Source organism: Bacillus rossius, chromosome 5, assembly GCF_032445375.1.
Source record: "Bacillus rossius redtenbacheri isolate Brsri chromosome 5, Brsri_v3, whole genome shotgun sequence".
NCBI lineage: Eukaryota > Metazoa > Arthropoda > Insecta > Phasmatodea > Bacillidae > Bacillus > Bacillus rossius.
The window spans coordinates 64940995-64960454 of NC_086333.1; the positions used below are offsets into that span (position 1 = coordinate 64940995).

Sequence of the window (19460 nt, forward strand, 5' to 3'; positions counted from 1 at the left end):
TATAATAATCGGGTAGGTATTTACTTTTGGTTAATCTGAATTATATTTTTTAAAATTTAAAGCCTTATACTTTAAATGTTCCGTTGTTTTATGTATGAATTTTCCTATTTGCCGTAAAAAATGTTTTCAATGAACTTTAAAGCCATTCAGACATACAAAAATAATAATTAAGATATTATGTTACATTATAATTTAGCAGGATTTTCTTTGTCTAGACTGCACAGGATATTTCGTAACACGAATACCATTTTTCTCTAACGTGTAGATACATAGAATAATTAAGCGGCATACAGCTGAAAACTTCATTCTAAATTTCTCTTGTTTCATGCTAAACGAAGTGACAGTTTTTTTTTTTAAAGTAATTTGTGACTCTGAATTAGAGATAAAATACGCTTTCCAAAATTTGTACAGTATCTGATCGTTCTGCAAGCTTAGAGTTTATATAAATAGCTACGATTTGGTTATAAACTGAGAATAATCAACGGCTGTTTAGTGTGGCCATATTGTTTGTCTGGAACTCCCTGGAAAGGGAGGGGGGGGGGCATGAGAGAAGTGGTGGGGAATCGTGAGACCCGAACACACAGCCGAAAGAGCGGGCAGTTTCAATTGCGAAAAAAGATACACACGAGCACAGGCCTGCACATGTGCACATGACAGCCACTGCATATTTCATCGCTACCGAGATAATTCAAAATCGTCGACAATTGTTCCAAAGTATATTATTTTGCAATTATAGGTACTCAATAGGCAACTCCGTTCATGCAGCTTTCCATAAATACTGAACTAATGTTTGTAAAAATTACTTTTTTTTATTTAAGTTATTATGTTTATATATATATATTTTATTTATATTTAAAAATTAATCTTTGATGTTGGTATTTCTCAACCGCACGGGTTTTTCAATGGCCAGTTGCGCCTCTCTGTTGCGTGCGGAGGAGTCGGGGCGCATTCCAGGCCGAGAGGACTGTACCAGGAACACTCGCGCACGACATCCGCTGTAGGACCGGTTCCCAGAGGTGACTTGCTAAGGAGGAGGGGGGGGGGGGGGGGTTGTAGGCACCGCCGCCCACCGCACTCTGAACCGTACCGACCTGGGGATTCATTCCCAGTTACTCGTAAACAACGAGCATACAAGCATTCCCGATAGTTAAACAACGATTATCGGAAGATTTCACGTACTCTGTATTCTAAGTGGGCAGCCTTCTTTTCACAGACGAGAGAGCCAAACGTCCGATCGTGCATCTTCGGAGTTTTTTTTTGTTCATTGTAAATAAATATGGCGGTGTTGATAAAAGGATACTAATGGTCAATTATGTTAGGTTAGCTACATTATAAATACTTTAAAGCATTGTGGACGGTTGATTTGGTTAGGATAGCTACATTAAAGATACGGAAAAAAACACATCAACTTCGGGGAACTTCGGGTTTTGACTCTCTAGTCTGTGAAAAGAAGGCTGCCCATTCTAAGTTGCGTGTGGCGTCTCGATTCTCGGTGGCCGCCGATCGGTAGATGACGCTGCCTGAACAAGTCGATGGGGAAAAAAAACGCTTTCGAACATGGCGGATCGGAAAAATGGCTGGAGGCAGCAATAACTTATGAGCTGGATATGCTGGAATTCACTGTTTAAGCACTACTCATATTATTATTGAAGTAAAGGAAAACATGTGAGCGAGTCTTTCAGTAGGTACTCACCTCGGTAACGTAGAAATTCATATGTTCTCATGTTGCGAATACACTTATAATACGACATTCGGACACGAAATTTAACGTAGAATACTTTAAAATAATCCCAAGTGTAGTAAATAATTTGAAAACTGTGTTTTCAACTACATTTCTGGACGCGAAACGCACGTAGTTTCGGCAACCGCCGCTAGAACTCGCTGCCGGAGCAGCTACGTCGACTATCGAATCATTCCATTTGTAGACCGAAATTTTAAACATATAATGAAACGGCTCCGATAAAAGCGTAAGAGACTTGAAAAATACTTAATCCCGGCTTTGGACCTGATTTTCGGCAAAATTTTTATTAAAATACTGCCATTATAATTAAAATTCATCAAACAGTTATTACTATAATCCCTTTGGATTTGTGAACATTGTTCTGCGCCATCCGCCACAGATGGTAGCACCGTCTGTACACGGTTCAGTTCCATGCGACTTCCATTCCAAAACAGAAACAAGCTGAAACAGAAACAAACAAACTGTTTTGGAAAACTATTTTGTTTGTTTCGTCTATTCGTTTTGTTGTGTTTTTGTCTCGTTTCAACTGTTGTGCTGAATTTTTTTGGGGTTCAATTCATCATTTGTGGTTGTTTTTTTTCGTTCTCTTAGTCCATTTTTATTTGTTTTTTCTTTGTTTGTTGACCATATTCCTGTTATGGAATATTATGTGGTGTATATATCCTGTTGACAACAGCAATTTTTACTTAATTTGTGTTTTTTTTTTTTTTTTTTTTTTGTAGTTTTCTTCTACAGACATGCGTGTGCTTAGTTAGCAATGGCGTATGTCCAAAAGCTTACATCAAGTCATGACGGGGACTGATCCCCTTTTAAGCAGAAATTTTAAATATATTCTGTCTCTCGCTCTGGTTTCAGTTTTCTCTGTTTCTCTCCCGCCACCTCCTCCTGCCGCTGAAGACACGGGGATATGTGGTGGGGGGGAGGGGAGGGACTCTGCGAGGACCACGTGACCTTCTGGCAGCGCCGCGCCGACCTAGACTTTCTCCCCGCCGCGGGGCGAAGTGGGTCGCCAGGCGACTCCTGCGAGAAGCGTCGGCAGAGCACTCGGCTCACGGGAAGCCTAAGATGTACATCAAGTTCTGTCCCTGCCCGGACACGCCCCGAATATTCCACCTTCGGCCAACCTCGGCTTTATTTATATATATCTATTTATATTTCTCTGTTTATTTTAATGTAGCTATACTAACCTAACTAACCGTCCATCGTGTTTTAAAATGTTTTAATGTAGCTAACCTAACCGACCACTTTTAATATTTGAATTCATTTTTCCTGCGCAAAAAAAAAAAAAAAAAAAAAAAACAAATCCCGAGGTTGGCCGAAGGTGAATATTCGGGCGTGTTCGGGCAGGGACAGAACTTGATGTACATCTTAGGCTTCTCTCGGCTCACAGCCCGATCTGCCGTTCCCAGCACTTACTGTCCCTCCCTGGCCTATGTGACGTCTTAGCTCTCGGTATGCGGCATTTGGTAGGCGCAAATTTCTGGAACAGAAATGTGTAACCACGTTTGCTGCCATCTGTGGTGGCGGTTGACGCGAGCCAAAGCTCACAAAAGACAAAGGGGATCTTTATAGTATTAACTGTTTGATGAATTGCTAACAAAATGGGCTGATTTTAAATGAATGCTGATTTCGAGTCTTGTCTTTTTTTTTCCTTCTTTTATCGGAGCCGTTTAGTTATGTAGTTAAAAAATTTCCGGCCAGCTTATCAGATGATACAATAGTTGACGTAGCTGCTCCGGCAGCGAATTCTAGCGGCGAGTGCGGAAACTAGGTGTGATTAGCGTCCATACATTTAGTTTTAAAACGGAATTTGCGTACACTTATCACGCTTAGCGTTATTTTAAAAGAATTCTATGTTAAATTTCGTGTCCAAGTTTCGTGTTATAAGTGTACCTGTGTACTTGCAATATGAAGAGAGAGAAATGAATTTGCTCGTTACTGAGGTTAGATGTTACACATCTCTGGCGAGTTCTGAGACTCGCTCGAATTTTTTTAAATTTTATTTATTTACTTAAATGCTTAGATTTACGTGTAAAAAACTTTTCTTTAATCAAAAGTTGTATGAAAATAAATAAGGTTGAGTATTTGAGAATATGAATTTGTAATTATTCCAAGGCTAATGTATGGCTTATTTAATGTTATTTTTTTGCAACTGCGTCGCTCTTTGTACGCTAGCCCCTTCCAGAAAAAAATCTTCCTGGAGCTTCCAATCTAACTCCTATTCCCTTTCTCACTTTCCCCGGCGTCCCATGTGCGAGACATCGAACGATTTTATGTACCGTGGCATGATCTCTGGAAAATGTCTACCCAGTTTTTCCTGACATGGTCACTAGACCCCGAAACCCAACGTCAACTTAAATTTTAAATTTTTTTGGGACAAGATTTTTGCCAAATTTTGCACAAATTACTTCCACGATTAAATGCGTTTTATTAATGAAAAGGACTTAAACTAACCAACCTTACACTTCATTATTAATATTCACCTTTTCCCCCAGAAGCCGCTAATCTGTAGAGTTACTGTTTCCTAGCTCTCCTGTAAAGCCTGTATCACACGGTGGAAGGATCTGCTAAAAGCTTACAGTAAAACTACCAGCCAAACCTCCATGGCATCAGGTATGGAAGAAACTATCGAACGTATCATTTTGACTGGTGTAGGATTAGCTTGTGCGAATGGTTTCATTGTGATATTTAATAATTTTTGTATAGTATAAACATGGAAACTTCTCATAATTGTCGCACAATACTGAAACTGCTTCAACAGACCACATTTTCACAGCATTTCAAATCAATAATCAAGAAAATTCCAATCCCTCCAAAATAAATTACCTATTATAACACTTGGGCACACTACCTTTTCTTTCTGATTGGGTATATTTTACACCTTCTACAAAACTTTCCATGGAAATTTGAACACGACCGATTACAAAAACTTCCATGAAAACGGCCAGCTCTCTGCTAATTCTTCCACAGAACCATCCATATCTGCTGCCGTGGAAGATCTTACCAAGGAATCTTCCATCTTGATAGGGCCTTAAGAATGTAAAATAAAAAGTCGTGTTGCCTTTCTGTGGATAGCGATTAAAATGTTCTATGATAACCAAAGCCGTTGGCACGATTTTGAGAAGGAGCGGTCCACTATGATCAATCATTTTTTACGAGTAAGTTTCTTTATAATGGAAGTTTTAGAATTTTAAGAAGATAATAGTCACACTAAAATCTCCAATGTTTAATTATTTTTCTTGAGAAAAGAAAATTGGTTATTTTATATTTTGATTATTTTTATTTGTTTTAATACTTTGTTCTTAAGTCATTTGTTTGATTTGTTAGGACAAATTATAAATATATAATATTAATCTTAATAAATTCATGAAACATACAGGTCAAGTTTGTATGAAAGACATACACATGCGAAAATTAGAATGCAATATATTGTAAAATAAATTCTCTTACCAACTAAGACAAAAAAAAGCATATATTTTAGGTAATAGTAATGCCCATCATGGTGAAATAAAACCAGCTTGTTTTTTTTTATTTAGCAGGAGTGCAGTACCTATAAATAATTCGTTTATACTTCAATTATATGTGTAAACTTATTTACTTACAAACGTAGGTGTGTTCAGGAACTTATGGTTAACTTTTTGTTCATGGTTGTTGTGCTTATATTATTATTTTTTTACTACAAATAACGGCTATGGAGAATGAAATAACTGAACCAACATATTTAGTTATGTATTAAAAGTTAACACAACAATTATATACAGGAAAAATAATAAATCATCTTTGCTTTAAGTGATGGGATTTGAACCCAATTAAAATTAATTTGGGTAATCAATGTAGTAATACAAAATTTCTAACGTATTTTTAAAGTTGAGAATACTCCTTTCTGTGACTTTTTACAATTTGTATTCAGGAATAGCTTTGCTAATAAAAATTTTCATTCGGCACACCAGCACGATTGGTGCAACACGTGGTTCCGCCATGTTTGACGCCTTCGGTTCGGGCGGTAGCGATGACGGGGTCTCATCGCGGTGTTCTGAAATACTAGCGACGAGCCACGGGCGGGAGTTCGAACCGTCACTAGTCGCTCGCGACATATCAGTTCGTCAATTTCCCAGCTCCTGTGCACGGGAGGCTACAATCACTGGCCTTACGTGAACGAACCAGTCAGACCGCAGGCGCTGTCTGTCATCAATGGGCATAGCCTCGCAACTCGGGAGCTTGTTAAAATGACACACTATTTGTGGCGGTAGCCTACAACTCATGTAGTTTCGGTTCCCTACCACGTTCGTGCAACTTGGGATTTCTCTCAAAAATTGAAATTAAAAAAAATCGAAGGGTTAGGTTAGGTTAGGTCAGTCACAACATGCTTGTTTTCATTGGAAACTTCGGATTTAGCGGCTGAAGTGGCGTTAATACCACAACGCAAAACTTCGGAAATCTTCGAAAATTCTTGCAGGGAACCGAAACTACGTGAGTTGTAGGCTTCCCCTATTTGTAGAGAGCGCCCGTGGCTTGCTACGGTTATAGAAAACCACGACACGGCCCCCGCAAGCGGGAAAAACCGACAACAACCACGCCTACTCGCAGTGCTGCATCCCTGCCAGCACAGTCTGTGCAGGAGTCTGCGCTTGCACGCACGTCGCGGAACCCACCTGCACTGATCGCCTCGAAGACGAGCAACAGGACGCCGAGCGTCCCGACGCTGCTGAGGGCCATGGCTTCCGCGCTGGGGCTGGCCTCCTCTCGCACTGACGCCGCAGCAAGGATGAAGGCATATTTGATGAAGGGACTTTCTCCCGGCGAGGGTATGGCGCGGCTGGCGCTCCGAGCGGCGGCCCGCGGAACTGAACAAGGACGCGCTCGCGGTCAACGAACTTAAGGGGCCCGCCTCGTCAGGGGTGTATGTGTGTTAGTGAGGCGGGATGATAAGCGCGACGCTCGCTGGTATTTCCAGCGCGGTGTAGCCTCTAAGCGCAAGTCTCTGAACTGGCGCGCATTCGTCTCGTCGTCACACGATAACTGTGAAATTTGAGCGGTGACCGTAACATTATATGGTGGAGAAATGAAGATAAAGGTGTTATGCAAGCCCCTTAAGTGCTTTCAAGAATCTGTACTCATTGTTTTATGCCTAAAAATTACTCTGAAAACACGCGTTTTAGGCATTTTAACGCTTCTAAAAATACAGTTTAAAAACTTAATCCGAAATTAAAAGTACTTTTCGGTCCTCAGCGAACTCTTAAATGCTATTCGTAAATAGGCCCCACTCGGATATCTTGAGTAGTTTTGAAATCGCGTTGTTTTTCCTGAAGCTCTGCACACCGTATGTGTGCCCAGGTAGGCGGGCCCCTTAAAATCATTATGTACAATTTTGAGCTATTTATTAAAATTTACACTTTAATTACTCGAAAAACGCAAGATTCCATTGTAAACTGATAAAAAATATTACAAATCCATTAAACATAAAGATTGCAAAAAACATGCGAAAATAGTTCTATGTATTAAAGATAAGATTTAAAGGGGAGTTCATCTAAAAAAAAATGTGACTGCTGCAAATTTTCAGAAAAAAAGTTGATTTATTAAATTCTTATTGCAGAAATGCATTGTGCAAGAAAAAATTTTATTTAACGAGAAACACATGGAAAAAATAAAAACTTTAATGAAAAGATTACAGTCACCTGTAAACAAGCAGAAGGCTTATGCTGATATAATTAAGACCTCGATAGAAATTGCCAGAGATACTAATAAAACTTTCATTGTTGTGGACATTGATATTTTGGTCCTTTTGAATCAAATTCAAATATTCATGACATTTATTTTCTCAAGCCAGGTTCTAGAAATTTAAAAGATTTATTTTTCACGTCTAATAGTTTCCAATATGAATCCTTCAAAAATATCGTTGCATTTCTGCAATAAGAATTGCAGCAGTCACATTTTTTTTTTCTTTAGATGAAATCCCCTTTGAATTCTATCTTTAATATATAGAACTATTTTCGCATGTATTTGCAATCTTTATGTTTTATGAATTTGTAATATTTGTTATCAATTTAAAATAGAACCTTACGTTTTTCGAGTAGTTAAAGTGCAAATTTTAATAAATAGCTCAAAATTGTACATAATGATTTTTAAAAAAATTCGGATTCGAGTATTTCTGAGAACATTTACCAAAGTAATGTATATATTTTTTACACCATCAGAAAGTATAGATTTCAACGAACAAAAAGCCCGCCGACTTTTTTAAAAAAAGCTGATATTTTGACGTGAGAATTTTCGATTGAAAATTAGGGTGCTTTTTCGATATTAAGTTAAAATAAAGTGAAAAAATATATATTTTAGATCAAAAAATTTACAGTGTGTTTGGGACATAAAAAGGTAGGTTTTCACCACATTTCTGAAAAAAAAAAATTTGTATAAGAAAAAGATAAAAAACCAAAAACTTGGTTATTTGAATTTTTCACATAAATTTTGAGGTTATGTGAAAAACGGGTGAATACAAAAGTTGTACATGTTTTTATTACCTAAAACTTTGCTATTTAATTTTTTTCCATAGGACTTGTAGTTTTGCCACAAATTGAGATAAACAGTTTTTTACCCTTAAAAACTCACCCCCTTCCACTTCCCGACCTCAGATCGCCCGTAAATTATTTTCCCTTTCATTTTGTTATATTCTCTTCCTTTTCCAATGGGTTTCATCCTACTTTTTTTTTTTTTTTTTTTCACTTTTTACAATTTTCAAAGTCTTCAGCCCTGGTCTAAAAAGTAATCCCAAGTTTTATAATGCATTATGAAAACTGCATTTCACTGTTGATACACTCCTGCGTAAACTCAAAGACCGACTATTATTGGTAGAACACGTGCTTGTTAATCAGAATGGATGGGGCTCCAAATCTTGCCAATGAGAAATTTTATTTTTTTATTTTTTAAATAATATAATAACATTTTGAATCAGCTCAATAAAGTTAAGGTCTGTTTCTAGGCAGTATTTACAGACTGATTTCAGTCACTTAAGCGAAAACAAATTTACAAACATATACTTAGTGTTATAATATGTGTTTTAAAATGTTACAGGTTTATATTTATAATGCCATATAATTATAACTTATATTGTGTACTAAAACTTTATAGTGTTAATTATTTGATGAATTTTAACTATATGGTCAGTATTTTAATAAAATTCCTTATCGAAAATCAAGTCCAAAGCCGGGATCTATTGGACTGCAACATTTAGTTTAAAAAATTCATGAAAGATAATGCCACCTCCGTAATGCTTTAGAGAACCAACAAAAGGTTAAATATATTTGCCGCCATATTCGTCCCAACACAATTTTCCTGGATTATATATATATATATATATATATATATATATATATATATATATATAAAATTGAATGTTGGTATGTATGTATAACGTCGATAAACTCCGACTTCGTTTGACCGATCGCCATGAAAGTTGGCACATCGAAGTGTTTTCTCATGTTGGATTTTATGACATCCATTTTTTTTGTAACTTGTCGCTAGATGGCGCTACACCGTTCAACCGAAGTAGTGTGTAAAAGTATGTCCTGCGCCAGACTTCTGGCTGTGGATTGTGATTGTCGGTCCGCCATATTGGATTGTGACGTCACGGCGGCCATCTTGGATGGGCGTGACCTTGACCTGTGCCCTTGACCTTTGACCTCCAAAATTTGGCAATATTTGCCCAAAAATCCTCAAAATTAGCCAAAATTCACCAAAATTTCCATTTTTTTTTGGAAAAAAATGCCGCCAAAAAAATCTCAAAAATTTCTCTTTTCGAAAGAAAAATTCCCGTTTCGAGGGAAAATTTACCGTTTTTAGTCCTTAAAAATACCAGCGGCTAGAAATGTCTATATAGAGGCTTAAGCATCCATGTCTACAGCCTACGATAAGCCTCTGACGTCATCATGGAATATGCCATATTGGATTATGACGTCACCGTTGCAATTTCCGTTACAGCTGTCATCTTGAAAATCTTTATTTATTATCCGATTTTATTTTAAAAAAATTTAAAATTTATAAAAAAAAATAATATAATTTTTATAAAAAAATATTTAAAAAAAAACATATATTTACGGCACGGAGCTTGAAGTCCTCGGTCCGAACCTGGTGAGGGCAAAAAATAAAAAATGGCGACCAATCCTTCCCTCACTGTGGCTGCTGGCAGACTGACCCCCGACACTTGTTTCATAGCATATATATCATCAGGTAGTATGACGTCATGTCCGTCATCTTGAAATTTGGACGCCATCTTGGAAATCCGTAAGTTTTATGTTAGAAAATCGGGAAAATTTTTAAAAATCATTAAAAAAACCCAATCAATCAAATTAAATAATAAAAATCTTTAAAACCACCATTGCACTTTACGTTACGACCACCATCTTGAAAATCTGTAATTTCAATGCTATAAATTCGGGAAAAATTCCAAAATTCATCAAAAAATTTACTTATTAGAATACTGATTGATTAGATCGATTCCCGTCCTTCGTTCGAAACCGTTAAGAGCAAAAAAAAAATGTCGATAGTTCCTTCCTCCGTGGAAGCTACCTAGACTGACCTCACACCACCAATAACAAGGTATATATCGTCAGCTGGTGTGACGTCATGTATGCCATCTTGTCTTCGTCCGCTGGAGACCGCCATCTTGTTTCCGGCTCCTAGAGTACGCTGTGTAATTTTTACCCGCTAGAGTGCAGTAATCATTTATTATTACTGTGACACCCGTCATCTTATATATTTGTATTTAATGACTTATTGGTTCGGGAAAAATTTCAAAATTCACCGAAAAAATCACACATTACTTTACATATTGAAACGAAACTTGGTTCGATCTATGGACGAAGCTAAAAATAAATTTAATTAAAATGCCAGAAAAGTGTCAGGTTCAAGGAATAAAACACCGCAAGTTCTTTTACAAACATAATATTTATTACATAATTTATATTCTACTACTTGCGAAAGCCAGCAATCTTATAAACATTTAGCCCTGCATAGGCGTGAAACGACTAATTATTAGCTCCAACAGCTCCTACTCCAAATGCTCCAAATGCTCCAACTGCTCCAACAGCCTTAACAGCTCCAAATGCTCCAGAGGCTCCAAATGTTCCAACAAATCCAAATGCTCCAACAGCTCCAAAGCTCCAATGTTTGGTTATTAAATCAATTACAGAGTGAACGATCGGTGGAACAAGATTGAAGGCTCCTTACAGACACACGTCTTGACCCGGCGTGGAGTAGTTGGAGACTGCCGAACATGGCCACCTCGCAAGGGAGGGAAACTTTCACCTCCTTTGTGAGTCGGTGCCAAAAACTTATATCAACTTAATTTGCTCTATTATAAGTTAAAAACACGTTCCAGGTGCTCAATTAAAAGGTAGCACCTGGTAATTGGGTGCTTAATACTTAACAACTGTTTTAGAGTATTTAATTATTTGAATTGTGGCATCAAGTTGGCGATTGTAAATTTATTAACATATTGTCTCACTGTTAACTGTTTTAGTGGGATTTCTCCTAATCTGACTCGATCATTGTCACTGGCACTTTAATTAGGTCCAGTGGCCGCGGTGAGTGGTAATGAGTGTTGTGTCCTATATTTGACCTCGGCCTCCTCTCTCTGCAACCAACATGGCCGCTTCACAAGGAAAGCTGTATCCCAACAGACTTCTCTACACCAGCCATGGGATATAGGCTACGAGTGGTGCCGCAAACATAACATAGATGGCAGCACGTATCTTTTTGAACGTTTATAGCAGTGCATATGGATTTATTAAGGACTATATAATATAACATGTGTGTCAGTGCTATATATTTTATAAGTAAATAATATCCTAGTGTGTGAATTCCTGGGGAGGGCACAGGATGGCCTGTTTTTCTGTATTGGGGAAAGATATGTCGCTCTGTCAGTGATCATTGTAGGGAGGAGATCTATATAAGCTCGGTACAAATTGTGCCTAGCCAGAGCTCCTCTCCAAGTAATTGGCAAATATAACTTGGTGAAATTGGATTCAGAGGAATAGTTATTTCAATTATCTCTTGCTCTCAGCTCCCTTCCTCCTTCTGGAGTGGCCCTTGGGTGCTCGCTCTAGAATCTCCTTCCTTCCTCCCTCTGGAGCGACCTTAGGTTGCTCGCTCTGGAATCTCCTCCCTCCTTCTGGAGCGGCCTTCGGGTGCTCGCTCTAGACCTCTCACCCCTTACCCCTCTTCACCCCTCTCGACCTGTTTCTGCACTACCCTCCCCTCCTCATGCCCAGCAAGAGGGCTGGCAAGAAACACCCTAAGGGGAACAAGGTGCGTGGCCAAGAGCATCAGGGAGCTCAGCATCTGGGCTACTTCTCTTCAGGCCCAGTGGCGCCTAGTCCGATCTACAGTCCCCTCCATTCCTTCAACTTTCCATCTGTCCCCTATTCCCCAGAACACCTACCCTCTACAGCACCCCTCTTCCCTCGTCCTCCCCACCTGATATCCCCCATCAAGTCCAGCCCCCCCCCCTCCTCCTCATCAACATTCCCCCCCTTCCGGACTGGCGACCACCCAAGCCCTACGAGGAGGGCAGCCCATCTCGGCCCGACTCGCTGCCCGCCTGCAGGAACTCTTCGGTAGCGCCTGAACCCGCTACACCCCGGGGGTTTTCACCCCCACCTTAAAACCCTCCATCACCTACGGTCTCTGGTTGGGACACGTCATGAGGTTCGTTGTCTACTCCGTGCGTACAGTGCTTGCACGGAGTAGCTACGACGCACTTGTTTAATGCCTGTGTATTAATAATTGTGTCCTAATGTCTTGTTCCTTATTGTTTTATGGGGTCTAGCCCCCAGGGTTTTCGTGCACTGAAGTTTGAGTCTAGTGGGGTCACGCCCGAGGCGCTCGCCTGACTCATTCCCCACTGGGCTAGGAGTGCTTTCCGAAAACGGGTTCTGGTACTAGTGTTGCGGAGCACGGGCTTAGAGGCCATGGTCGGGACGACGTCAACAAAAGTATAGCAAGTTCTTAATAGAAGGTGTGCATCTTTGTGGTTGCAAAACACCCGTTTTTCCAGGTGTGATTCAAGAGTATTAAAACAATAAAAAACACTTCCTCGCCTCAATGTATAAACACACCTCAAATTCTGGGGTTTTAGTGCTCTGTGTGAAAAGTAGCAGAATATTTAACGAACGAGTGAAGTCGACAAGGTTCGTATATGCTCGTGTCTTTTCGGCTGTCTTAAGCAACCGCTTCGTCAAGCCAGAAGTACGTCAAACAAGCTGTTGCTTGAGCACGGAAACTTCATGAATCTTATCTTATTCACGGACTATGAAACATGGATATTGAAATCGCTGCCTTGAGAAACAAGACCGTCTTCGCCAAGATAGACTCAAGAGATTGCTCAAGACACGACTATTAATACCAGCCTAGAAATTTAACAAAAATGAAATGCCTGAGAAGGGAGAACAGCGCCGTCTCGTGCCAAACCCACAAAAAATGAAACAGTAAAAATTTATAAGTTAATCTTCCAAACTAAAACATATAATAATTCTCTTAATCATAATATTTGAGTGAAATAAATGGGTTAAAAGTTTGATCGTTAATTTTTAATGTAAATTATTATTTTAAATTATAAGTCGAATTGGATACTGTATATTTTTTATCATTACTACTAAATTTAATACTATAGGCTAATTTTCCGTTAGAGCCGGTATCCCAAGCCTTATGGTTAAAGTAGCCAATAAGCGCTTCCTTGTTTGGATACAACTGTAACCAAAATGGCAGGCTGCATTCCAGAACATGTCGAAACCCAATCCCGGTTAGATAACGGAAAAGCAACCATTTTAATAAACTGCACCCTGTATAGGTATGAGGCAAGAAACTGATTTCAATGCATTCTAGAGGAGATTTGGCAACTATCGATACATTTGTTATGCAAAACGTCATATAGCTAGCAGCCCTATTGCGCGAAAAACAATTTTAATTTTCTCAAGTACTTTAAAAGTAGCAAATATTTGTTATTTTTACCATTAAAGTGTACAAAATGTATTCCATAATAGTTTCGCTATCATAGCATTTACTTTGGCACACCAACATGCTTGGTACACCCCAAATTATCACAAAAAAACTTAAATGAGATGGTGGGCAGAAGATCAACGAAGAATTGAGCTCTTCGCATATGCGGAATTTAGGCAACATAACAGCAAAGGTCAGGACTCCAAAATATGTTGCCTAAAATTAAGAGACTGTTCGTGTTATATCGTCCACTAGCAATATAGTTAAGGTCCAGGTTGACGTCGTACCTCCTGCAGCAGTAAAGCCCAGTCCCTACCCCATCAGTAGGTACTATTCTCCCGCTGGCAAAGAAGCCATAGTGTTAACATGCAAATAACTAGTAATTGCTGTTTGATTGTTTGCTCATAATTCTTCTTTTAAATAGATACTTAAGTTAATCTGTACTGTTAATTACTTTTCATAATGTCAAAATAATAAATGGAATGGTCACAGCAAGCAAACGGTTGATACCGGTAATCATTTTTACTGATGTTATAAAACTAATTATTTACATTAAATTAAATACTGTATTTTTAGGCCTTCAGCAAACTTATTTGCCAGTAGCTATTTATTCAAGTGATTTGTTAAGTTTTTAGTTATTTAGTTTCACTTAAATTAGTTTTTATTATTTTATGCTGTTTGGTGGGAACTGTCCCCTCCCCCTTCTCGTTCACCACCGCCACCACCCAGCTGTCTTCATTCTTCATCAAGCTGCAGTCTGGGGTGGATGCATCGGCCCGCAGGGTGCCATCACAGTTGTTTCATTGATCACAATACTTCTCATAATTATAACTTTTCAACCTAAACCTTTATGCTTATTTCCCCCCGCACGTCCACAGACCATTTACGGCACAGGGTATAGGGGAAAGTTGCATAAATCGCACCCCTTAAGGATATATGTTGTTTGCTTTTTAACGTTTTAACCTTTTCGAATATCTGAATACAGTTTTTGTAAATGCAGTTAGTAGAGATACACGGAAGAATGTCACATAACATAGGTTTTCAATAATATAGCTTTTATTGGCAGAAAATCAAGAGTCTACAATAAGTGCAATTTAGGAACCAGTGTCCTCTAGATCGCACCATGGCGTATCTTAAATCGCACTCTCACTTAACAGGCCTAAAATTATGACTACTTTATTTTAACATTTCTAAACACCATACTAATTGTATGTAATACAAACTTTGACAACTATGTAAAAAAAAATATTGCAACATTGAAAATATGAAAAAATAAATTGAAATTATTAAATAGGTTATACATTGGCTAGTATTGGCATAAGCTTGAAAAATTGGAGATTTATTACACTGTAAGGAAAAGCAGTTTATTTTATACATAAATCATATATATACTCGACACAATCAGGACCGTATCCAGCAGATGACTCATGTGCCTAGTTCAAACACTTCACACACTGCACCATGTCTTCCACTACTGCTTCTTCACATGGCGCGCAAAGCCATTCATTGGTATTAACTATTTCCACTACAACTTGTTGGGATGAACCATTCATTGTAGATTTTCCATTCTTTGCCCTTTTTTTCTGTCTGTTCTGTCCTTTTACCCGTTTTGCTCTGCTGGTTATCAGATAATTTTTATGCGGACTCTCGATAAGGAGTACAGATTTTGGGATCTCACGTTTCCTTCGAATTTGTGAGGTTGAAGAGGTCGGTGTTGGTATGGGCGATATAGTTTCTATTGGCACTCTCGTCTGAACTGGGGATCTCGAGCTTCCTGCTGTTGTTGGGACACCAGAGGTTGACATGTGAACTGGGGAGCTTGTGCTTTCTGCTTTTGTTGGGACACCAGAGGTTGACATGTGAACTGGAGAGCTTGTGCTTCCTGCTGTTGTTGGGACACCAGAGGTTGACATGTGAAAGTCATCGTTTGTGGAACACATGTTGGCTGTTTGCTTTGTTTCAGGTATTGTGATAGTATGTCTCCAACTTATATTTTCAGATGCTATGAAATCACTATCTGAAAACACACTGCGGTCTACAGGTCATATCCCTATTGCTCTGAAACCAGCAGCAGCATTAGATATTGTGCATGCCTTGCTGTAAGCTTCTCCTAGTAAAGCTGAAACTTGGTATTGAGTGATGCATTGCCCAGGATTGCTACGAAGCCATTTGTTCACTGCCTGCTCATAATAGGTTTCAAATGGTTTGAACAGAGCAACATATAAGGGTTGCAGACGGTGGGTAGTATGTCCTGGTAGCTGTAGCATGATAACACCACTCTTTCTAGCAAGTTCTATCGCTTCAAGATTTTTTGAATGTGTGCTGTGGCCATCCATCACAAGTACAACTTTGTTCTCAAGAGAAGGTTTAATGTGTTGGACAAAATGTTCCAGCCACTTAACGAATAGTTCTGAATTGATGTAACCACTTTCAGAAACTTCAACTAGACTTCCAGGAGGAGCACCAGCTTGCAGCAATGGACTGTTGCGCTGTCGTTTGAAAATGATCATCGGTGGAACAAATATTCCAGAGGCGCTTGTGCAACATACAATATGACGTCGTACCGACCATGGCCTTAAAGCCCGTGCTCCGCACCGCCAGTACTGTATCCCGTTTTCGGAGCGCGCCCCTTGCCCAGCCGGATTGAGTCAGGCGAGCGCCTCGGGCGTGACCCCAATATACAACAAACCTCATTAACAGTCACCGCGGCCACTGGCCTTAATTAAAATGCCCGTGACTATGATCAAGTCAGAATAGGAGAAATCCCTCTAAAACAATTCACAGTGGGACAATATGTTAGTAAATTTAAAGTCGCCAACTTGATGTCACAATTTAAATAATTAAATACATTAAAACCATTGTTATGCCTTAAGCACCCAATTACCAGGTGCTACATTTTAATTGGGCACCTGGAACATGTTTTAACTGGTCATAGAGTAAATTCAATTAATATAAGTTTTTTGACGCCGACTCACAAAGAAGAGAAAGTTTCTCTTCCTTGCGAGGCGGCCATGTTCGGCAGTCTCGAACCACTCCGCGCCGGGAACAGACGTGTGTCCGTGGGCAGCATCCAAGTTTTCTTTCTTTGATTATTTTATTCTGTACTGAATCCTTAAATTTAAAACCTTTTATTAATTCACCACTGCCCACGTCGACTCGGCGCGTATTTTGCGGAGCCGGGCCTATCCCGACCGCCTTCAGTGTGATACCGTGCGACGTATCGTATCACAGAACGTACGGTACTGGCCGACTCCAGCGAAGTTTATACTTAAGGACGCCGTGCATATGCCTGCCGGCTGCACACACGTAAGTGTTTCGCCGAATTTAGGAGCCCGCTCATAGAGCCCCCCATGCACCCGTTAACTTTCGGCGCTGGCCGTCTCCAGCGAGCATCGACCCACGTCCCGCGAGACTGCCGCGGTAACCATTGTCACGTAGTGTTGTGTTTAGTGTTGGTGAGAATTTTTGTAACTGGACTGAACCGCGGAGCGGACTTGTAGAGTGTATCGTGTACCCACATGGACCCCCGGTGAAACTCACAAATTAAATGTATTCTCGCCAACTCGCATATCATTTTCCGTAATTCCCCGTCCTCCACACGGCCGAGCGGCCTTCACAGTCAAGCGTAGAACCATTCAGGTTACATTCAAGCCGTGTACCTGGCGGGGCACGCGGGGCAGAGTACCCACGACCCCACACCAACGGCCTAGCAGCCCACTAGCCTGGCGCCCCTCCGGACAACAAGAACATCGCGACGCCCGTAGCGCCCGTCAGGTACCCCCCGGGCCTTTCACAGAGGTCGGGTGACGGCAAATAGTGATATTCACCCCTCTTTTACCGCTAGACACAGCACCAATCTGGTGTTTTCCCTTCCTACCTATAACTTTTCCTGCCCGTTTTTGGACGGTGGAAAATACAGATTCATTAACATTGAACATTCTTAATGCATCAATTTCATTACTGTCTACTACCTTTTCCAACAGATCAGAAAATCCATTCACATTCTCTTTGTTGAATCCCTTTACTCGGGCCATTGAAGTGCACTCAGGCTGTCTCAGACTGAGACGTGGATGCCTCTTCATGAACTGGTAAAACCATTTTTTACCTGCCATTTCTTGTCCCTTATTAAAACAGTGAGGTAAGCAATATTTTTCTGCAATTTGAAAAGCAAGTTTCCTAACGTCAGTTATACATAGCCCAAACATATGTTCTTCCAGTTTCAAAATGTGTTGCTCTAATTCTGTCTCAACATCTGGTGGGAGGTCAGTATGTCGCCATTTATCGGTTGGGTACGATTACATAGGCCTACACCTCTTTTATCTTCACCCCTGACATGTCTTAAAAGTGTGTGCTTTGGCACATTGTACTGTCTAGCACATGCATTCAAACCTAATTTACCCTCCGTGTAACCTTCTACAGCTTGTGCCATGTCTTCTGCCCTCCATCTTCTGTATTCACGCTTAGACATTCCTATATCTGAAATGAACAAACATCCCGATAGTGGAATTAACATAAAATTATTCTTAGTGTCCTAAATCGCACCAGGTGCGATTTAATGCATGTTTACGTGGTGCGATTTATACAACTTTCCCTGCTACAACAAACAGCAGTTCTAACCTCAACTAAAATAAGATATTCGCAATGTAGCAATACAACTGAATAACTGACATTGCAAGGAATCCAAACAGTATTAAATTATTCTATAAACATACCTTGGTAATGTCTATACAGACTATTGTCTTCCGTCAGAATCTTATACCACAACACACGAGAAAATTATTTCGCTTGCCATGGACGACTGAAACTTCTGGTGGGTTCTATATTACTGTGCACACATCGATTATGCTCCTAGGTACTACAGCTGCCACCAGATGTCACTTCGAGTCATCCAGTTTCTTTAAACTAGCAGTGGTGCGATTTACGCACCAGTGCGATTTATGCAACTTTCCCCTACTTTACATTGACCATCCGCCGAGTGGTTTTGAATTTACGGCACTGGCCGACTTCAGAACAGAACTTTGCTTCCATCGGCCGTGCATAGGTCTGCCAACTTTTCAAGTAACATTGTTTCAGCCAATTTAATGTCGATTCTCTGTGCTCAATGCAGAACCCTAGCTATGTGCCACTATTGCTAAGTTGTGTTCCATGTTTCGTTCTTTCAAGTGTATTGTAGTTTGCAGAACAAACGGTAAACTTGTAAACCAAGTCATGTGTGAATAAAACACGTGTTTCCATATGCTTCTATCATCCAGAGACCCTTTTCAACTTAAACTGTGACACGAGTATCCAGCCTCCGAGTCTAGTGGCCCATGCTATGGCTGACGACTCACGAGACATTATCGATAGAGTTAGCTTGGTGCCCTCCCAGAACAAAGTCAAACCTCATTCATGCCTGCCCCCACTAGGTACACCACGGGTCACATACACAATACTGCAGGTGATATCAAGGTGTAGAATATTCAACATCTGCCGTCCGCCGCGGTCTCGTGTTCGAGGTCGGGCGCAGGTCCTAGCGGGGTGGCTGGCTTTCTTAGAGATTTCTGTTCCGGGAGGGCGCCAGGCTAGCTCGGTGTCTAACCGTGTGATGGTCGTGGGTTCGTTGCCCCAGCGTGGCCCGCTAGAACCGTCGGCGGTGATGGAATTTGTTTCCTGATTAGGTTGGGTTGTTTAGGTTAATTTACATACACTGTTCTGGTTGTTCTACGGGTCGCACGTCGCGCACGGGAGGTGC

At 40.1% G+C, this 19460-nt stretch overlaps 1 protein-coding gene across 1 annotated transcript in view; it reads right to left on the reverse strand.

Annotated features, from left to right (window-relative positions):
- Positions 1-18158, reverse strand: part of LOC134532286 (uncharacterized) — a 28715-nt gene extending 10557 nt beyond the window's left edge. The window contains exons 1-2 of the mRNA XM_063368705.1: positions 18128-18158; positions 6394-6585 (exon numbers count right to left, since the gene is read on the reverse strand). Of these exons, the coding sequence (XP_063224775.1) occupies positions 6394-6585; positions 18128-18158 (223 nt within the window). The remainder of the gene's footprint in view (positions 1-6393; positions 6586-18127) is intronic.
- Positions 18159-19460: the final 1302 nt, after the last annotated feature.